Raw genomic sequence first — 7,513 nt, 5'->3', positions numbered from 1 at the left:
CCGTAGGTGTGGATGCAGAGGGAGACCAAATCGAGTGCCAGCTCGATCCAGATGTGGAGAGCCGGACCGATCTTAGGCAGTCTGCTCTTGGAGGGGTGGACCCATTGGAGAGGTCCCTCCTGCCAGAGAGCTCCTGCGGGGGTGCCTAAGGTGCTGATGACAAGGGCCAAAATAGGGCAGTCTGGGTAATGGCACTGGAGACAACGGTCTCGGAGGGTGCTATTAACAGCCTTAATGGCCTTCCGTGCGGGCGGGGTGATAGAAATCCTCTTAGAGGGGGCGGCAGCCGTAGGCCCCGAGGTCTGAAGCAGCTCAAAAAGTGGCTGAAGTTGGGCAGTGGTGATCGGGAGTGTGGACCTGAGCCAGTTGATGTTGCCACAGAGCTGCTGGAGCTCAGCTAGAGTGACTGCATCAGGGGAGCCGATCTGTGGGGAGGTAGGGCGGACTGTGTCCCTGATGGTGTAGCCCAGGAAGGTAAAGGGGGCCGCTCTCTGGACTTTGCCTAACTGGATGCACAGCCCAATCTGCTCGAGACTTTTGATGACCGCAGTGGTGAGCGGGGTAAGGCGCTCGGGGTCCCTATGGGCGATAAGGATATCGTCCATATAGTGGAGGATATAGGCAAGTGGCTGGAGAGGCTCGACAGCCACGTTAACAATGTTTTGACAGAGAGTCGGGCTGTTCTTTATGCCCTGTGGGAGGACCTTCCATTGGAAACGGGGGTTAGCTCCTGCATGATTGGTCAGAGGGACCGTGAAGGCGAACTTGCAGCAGTCACTCGGGTGGAGGGGAATGGAGAAGAAGCAGTCTTTGATATCTAAGACTGCGATGTGAAAATCGTGGGGAATGGCCGAAGGGTGGGGAAGGCCGGGCTGGGAGGAGCCCATGGGGAGGATGTGCTTATTAATTTTCTAAGGTCATGCAGGAGCCGGAAGGTGCCCGAAGACTTCTTCTGGATGATGAAAACAGGGGAGTTATATGGACTAGTGGAGGGCTCGATATGACCGGCCCGTAGCTGTTCCTGCACCAATGCCTGAAGCACGGTAAGCTTGTGGGAAGGTAGCGGCCACTGCTCAACCCAAACAGGATCCTCTGTATCCCATTGCAGAGGGGTGGGTTTTGGTGGTGTTAAACGAGCAGCGGCATATTCTATTGGGGGGGAATCTCTCGAGTGGGGGTTGGGGGAGGAGCCATGGAGATGGTGGCCCCCATACCATGGAGGACATCACGGCCCCATAGGACAGAGGGGAGGGCTTCCAGGAAAATAGGCTGGAACATGCCCATGCGACCCTCCTCATCCTCCCAGATGAGGGAGTGAGCCACCCTCTTTGAGGGAGCGGCGCCTGTGACGCCCTGAACGGGCGGGCCGCTGGAGACTTCCCACGGGGAGGCATAAGAACTGGGGAAGCAGGAGACCTCCGCGCCGGAGTCAACAGTGCCCTGGAACCATCGGCCATCCACCCGTAGGCAGAGAGAAGGCCGCTCCCGCTGTATGGGGAGGGCCCACATCAGGGTTTTGGCAGGCGGGGAAGGGCCTCTTGGGTTGGGGGCTGAGGCCTGCTCCCCCTGGAGTTTAAAGGCTGGCCAGCAGCGGTGGAGTGAGCTTTGCAATCCCGTGCCCACACCGGGGGCAGGGCATGGCCGGCCCTCCGAGTTTTCAGGGAGGCGCGGGGGGGGGGGGAGAGGGGGGGAGTCACACTTGAGTGCACTCCCGTGCAAAGTGCCCAGACTCGCCGCACCGAAAGCAGCCAGAGTTGAGTGCAAGGGCCTGCGCAAATGAGGTGGTCATATCAGTGACTGCCTGGTTAATATCTTTACAGACCAGAATCCAGTCGTGAATTCCCTTCTCCTTTACAGGGAGTAGGGCCTGTTTACAGGCAGCGGAGGCTCCCTCTAGGATGAGCTCGCGGGCCAGGGCCTGGTGGGCTTGTTCATCTGTGACCTTGCGCTTGCAGGTCTCGAAAACCCACGAGACTAAGGCAGCAAAGTCCTCGTCTTTTTTTTTGGGTTAGGCGGGTAAACTTCTCTGCCTTGATGGCAGAGCAGTTGCGGAAAGCACAGCAAGGCCACCTCCCGGAGCTAGAGCCAGAAGCCAGCCAGGGCGTTGGTGTACGCTGTGGGGAGGGTGAACTGCCCTGTACCAGTGAAGGCCTCTGCTGGGTGGTGGACCCCAGCGTGGTGGTTTTCCATGACCTGAAGCTCAGCCTGGGTGTGGAAATGGGCCCGCCAGTCAACAAACTGGCCCGGGGACAGGATGGCCCGTGCGAGGGCGATCCAATCAAAGGGAATGCATAACTGCATGGAGATCTCTTCGAGCAGCTGCTGAGCATAGGGACTCCCTAGACCGTCCTCCTTGACGGCCGCTCGGAGGCGCTTTATCTCGCTATGCTCGTGGGGGTACCAGGCGAGCGGTCTCTGGGGGGTGGGGGCGACATTCAAGGGAAAGCAGGCGGCAGGCAGGGGGAGCTCCGGGGAGGGGTGGGCATCTGAAAAGGGGGGCCCCAGTGGGCAGTGGTAGGCGGGGGGGGTTCCATGGGTTAGGGGCGACAGTGGTGGGAGTGGCGGGGGGGGCACCCTGCCAAGATGGCGGTACAGTGAGGGGAGTGGAAGCAACCACGCCCAACCAAGATGGCAGAGTGGAGGGCGGAATAGGAGGTGGGGCAGTGGAGGTGGGAAGGGAGGGGTAGCCCCACTTCCCCTTCTCAGCCGGGGAAGAAGGCGGAAGTGTGCCATCTTGCAGAGGAGGGGAAGAAGAAGGGGGGAGTGCGCCATCTTGCAAAGGGCGTTGTGGGGGGGAGAAGAATCGCTGTTTAAGACCTTGTGAGGCAGCGGCGGGCTGGAGGGGGAATCGAGGGCATTATTGAGCTGAGAAACGAGCGAAGCGGAGTCCGGGGTATCATCCTCCGCATAGTCGCCATCAGGACAAGAGACCTCGCAAGCGTGGGCCGCCGCAGGAGGCGCAGTGCCCTGGAGGCAGGCCTGGATGGCGATGAGGGTGGGGATGAGGCTGGGGGGGAACCGCTTGCACTCGTGCTCCATAGCATTGGAGACGCGGTCGATGAGGATACGGTAGGTTTCAGGGTCCCAGAGGTGGCAGGTAGTCAGCCACAGGTTAAAAGGGAGTAGGAGGTCCCAGTAGGCCTGCAGCTGCCTCATGGAGACGCGGCACTTGTGGGTGTCAAGAAGGCCAGCGAGCGCCCGCACCTGCGGGGCCTGGTGGGAGGAGAGACAGCCACCCATATCTACTAGAAGAGGGTTAGGGCCAACGGGGGTAGGGAGAGCGGTGGGCTGCCAAGCTATGGAGCGAGGCGGCCAAAGTCCTTACCTGCTTCCAGGCGGTGGTGCTTGGCCCCATGCTTGGGTGGGGGAAAGGGCCGGGGACCCTTACCTTCGGAGCGCCTCTGTGGTGGGGTTGCTCGGCCCCACGTTGGGCGCCAGTTGCCGGCGGGTGGAGAGGAGCTGCTGAAGGCCTCTGTGACTTCTCTCAGTGGCTCTGAGGTATGGAGGGTGCGCAAGATTCAGGAAGAAATCGTGGAGACAGGCTGGTGGCACAAGTCTGGTTTATTGCGGAAGGGGATACGGTTTTATAGGGTTAGGGACTGCGTGGAGAGATTTGATAGGTGCGGGCGGGTACTGCTTTCTGATAGGTGATTGTAAGCGGTTGCTAGGCAGAGGGCTAGCTGAGAGGTTTGGAATAGGGGAGGGGAAAGGGGAAGTGAGAGCTGACCAGATGTTAGGCTAGGCGGGAGATAGCGGGAGGCGCCCGTTATTGATATATCTTGCCCGGGTAGGCTGAGGGCGCTTCGCCCATACCAGGCTGAGGGCGTGGTCGCCCATTCCAGCCACCCTGAACTGTGGCTTTAGGCTGTGCACACGCCTGCTGCTGGGCTGGCTTAGTAACATTGGTTCGCACTCCCACAAGAGTTGTCCTGGGTTTTGCTGCAGGGACAATTACCAGACATTGTAGATCCTCCCATGGCCCACTGAATGGAACATGGGAGAGTGTGGGCTATGATGTGGACCATTGACCATGAGGTGCAGTGATGCCCAGAGATGTATTCACCAAATGCAATGGATGTGTCATGATGATGGGGGAGAGTGTTGCTGTGGGAGGAGTGGTGGGGTGGGAGGGGTGGGGGTGAGTGGGACCTCATATCTTTTTAATGTAATATTTTTTTAATGAATTTAAAAAAAGAAAAAAAAGAGATTAAGTGTGATTTCTCATCTGAAACTATGGAGGCAAGAAGGCAGTGGTACGACATAGTCAAGTTACTAAAAGAAAAAAGTTTCCAACCAAGAATACTGTATCCAGCAAAGTTAGCATTCAAAAATGATGCAGAGTTCAAAATATTCACAGATAGACAGAAACTAAGAGAGTATGACAACAAGAGCCTGCCATTTAAGAATACTAAAGGATAGTATTGCCCTTCAAACAATACTAAAGGGAGTTCTGAAGGAAGAAAGAAAAAAAAAACAAGAGAGAGAGTTGGGAGGCAGTGTAAGAGTAACTAAAAAGACAAAAAGAGAAGGGAAAAAATCAACAAAATATGGCAAACACAAATCCAGAAAAATGGCTTATATAAGTAATTCTTGAAAGTAATAACACTGAACATCAATGGATTAAACTCACCTGTCAAGAGATGCAGACTGGAAGATTGGATAAGGAAATTTGACCCATCTATATGCTGTCTATAGGAAACACATCTTCGACTGAGGGATTCAAGGAGGTTGAAAGTGAATGGCTGGAAAACAATCTTACAAGCAAACAATAACCAAAAAAGACAGAAGTAGCTATATTTATATCAGACAAAATAGACTTTAAGTACAAAACAGTTGTGAGAGAAAAAGATGGACACTACATATTAGTGAAAGGGATAATCGTTCAAGAAGAAAGAACAATTGTGTCCATTTATGCTTCTAACGAGGGTGTCTCCAAACATGTGAGGCAAACACTGAAAAATTAAGTGAAGGGATAGATGCCTCTACTGTTATCTAGGGGACTTTAATGCACCACTATTAACTTTGACAGAACATCTCAACAGGATATACATTCTTCTCAAGTGCACATGGAAAATTCTCCAAGAGAGACTACAGGCTGGGCCACAGAAAAATTCTCAAAGAATTCAGAAAGATGAAAAGCATACAAAATAATTTCTCTGACCACAGCAGAATGAAGCTGGAAATCTGCAAGGGCCAGAGACCCAGATTTGGCAACAAAATATGGAAGTTAAACAACACACTCTTAGAAAAAGAGTGTGTCAAGAAGGAAATCTCAAAAGAAATTAATAACTACCTTGAAAATAATAAAAATGATAACAATAATAACAATGATATCCAAACATATGGGATGCAGCAAAAGCAGTACTGAGAGGGAATTTTATAGCCATAAATTAATACATCAAAGAAGCAGAAAGATCTAAAATTGAAGAAATAACTGCACATTTAGAAGAATTAATTAAAAAAACAGCAAACTAAACCCAAAGGAAGAAGAAAGAGATAACAAAGATTAGAACATAACTAAATGGAATAGAAAATAAGAAAGCACTAGAAAAAATAAACAAAACCAAAAGCTGGTTCTTGAGAAGATCAATAAAATTGACTAACTCCTAGGTAGACTAACAAAGAAAAAAAGAGAGAAGATGCACTTACACAAAATAAGAAATGAGAAAGGGGATATTGCCACTGGCCCCACAGAAATAAAGACTATTATAAGAGGATACTTTGAAAAACTATATGCCTACATGAAGGACAATTTAGAGGAAATGGATGACTTCCTAGAAACATGTAAACAGCCTATATTGATGAAAGAAATTGATGATCTTAACAAACCAATCACAAGTAAAGAGATAGAGTCAGCCATTAAAAACCTCCCAACTAAGAAGAGCCGTGGGCCACATGGCTTCACAGGTGAATTCTGCCAGACATTCCAGAAAGAACTAACATCAATCTTGCTTAAATTCTTCCAAAAAATTGAAATAGAAGGAACATTGCCTAACTAATTCTATGACACCAACATTACTCCAGTACCAAAGACAAAGACACCACAAGAAAGGAAAATTTCTCTAATGAACCTATATGCAAAATACTTCAACAAAATACTTGCTAATCATATTCAACAACACATTAAATGAATTATACAGCATAACCAAGTGGGATTCATTCCTGATATGCAAGGATGTTTCAACATAAGAAAATCAATTAATGTAATACACCATATAAACAGATTGAAAGAAAAAATCACATGATCATAGCCACAGATGCAGAAAAAGCATTTGACAGAATACAGCACACTTTCTTGATCAAAAACACTGCAATAGATCAGAATAGAAAGAAACTTTCTGAACATGATAAAGAGTACAGTTGAAAAACCAAACCTAATATCATCTACAATGGTGAAATCCTAAAATCTTTCTCTCTAAGTTCAGGAACAAGATAAGGATGCCCACTATCACCCCTCCTATTTAATATAGTCTTAGAAGTACTTGCTTAAGCACTGAGGCAAGAATCAGACAATAAAGGCATCCAAATTGGAAAGGAAGAAGTGAAAATTTCATTATTCACAGATGGTACAATTGTATACATAGAAAACCCTGAGAAGTCTACTACAAAGCTTCTAGAACTTATAAATGAGTTCAGTAAAGTAGCAGGTTACAAGATCAACGTGCAAAAATCAGTACCATTTCTTTCCACCAATAATGAGCAATCTGAGGAGGAAATCAAGAAACAAATACCACTTACAATAGTAAATAAAAAAATACTTAGAATAAATTTCACTAAAGATGTAAAAAACTTATACACAGAAAACTGCACAACACTGTTCAAGGAAGTCAAAGAAGACCTAAATAAATGAGAGAATATTCCCTGTTCATGAGTAGCAAGACTAAATATTAGTAAGATGTCTATCCTACCAAAACTGATCTACACATTCAATGCAATCCCAATAAAAATCAACACAGCATTCTTTAAGGAACTAGAAAAACTAGCTATGAAATTTATTTGGAAAGGAAAGAGGTCCCAATAGCCAAAGACCTATTGAAAAAGAAAAATGAAATTGGAGGAATCACACTACCTGACTCCAAACATAGTACAAAGCTACATTATTGCAAACAGCATAGTATTGGCACAAGGATAGACACACTGACTGATAGAACCAATTTGAGAGTTCTGGTATAGATCCTCATATATACAGTCATATGATCAAAAAGGCTACTGGAGAACTGGATAGCCATATGTAAAAGAATGAAAGAGGATTACCAACTCACATCTTATACAAAAATTAACTCAAGATGGGTCAAAGACCTAAATATAAGAGCCAAGACCATAAAGACCTGGAAAGCAATGTAGGGAAGCACCTACATGCCTTGGAATAGGAAACAGCTTCATGAACATCACACCAAAAATATGAGCAGCAAAAGAGGAAAAAGACAAATGGGATGTCCTCAAAATTAAAACCTTCTGCACCTCAGAGGAGTTTGTCAAGAAAGTGAAAAGAGAGCCTACACAATGGGACAAA

General features: G+C 48.2%; 1 protein-coding gene across 1 annotated transcript; it reads right to left on the bottom strand.

Moving 5' to 3' along the window:
• Nucleotides 1–1,149: 1,149 nt before the first annotated feature.
• Nucleotides 1,150–1,509, bottom strand: LOC131277252 (endogenous retrovirus group K member 6 Pro protein-like). The gene has a single exon (XM_058291953.1). The coding sequence runs from the start codon at nt 1,507–1,509 to the stop codon at nt 1,150–1,152; it is 360 nt and encodes a 119-aa protein (XP_058147936.1).
• Between the last annotated feature and the right edge of the window lie 6,004 nt (nt 1,510–7,513).

Source organism: Dasypus novemcinctus, chromosome X (genome assembly GCF_030445035.2).
Source record: "Dasypus novemcinctus isolate mDasNov1 chromosome X, mDasNov1.1.hap2, whole genome shotgun sequence".
NCBI classification, from domain to species: Eukaryota; Metazoa; Chordata; class Mammalia; order Cingulata; family Dasypodidae; genus Dasypus; species Dasypus novemcinctus.
Note: the sequence above shows the minus strand (reverse complement) of the source record. Positions and strands in the feature narration are given on the sequence as shown.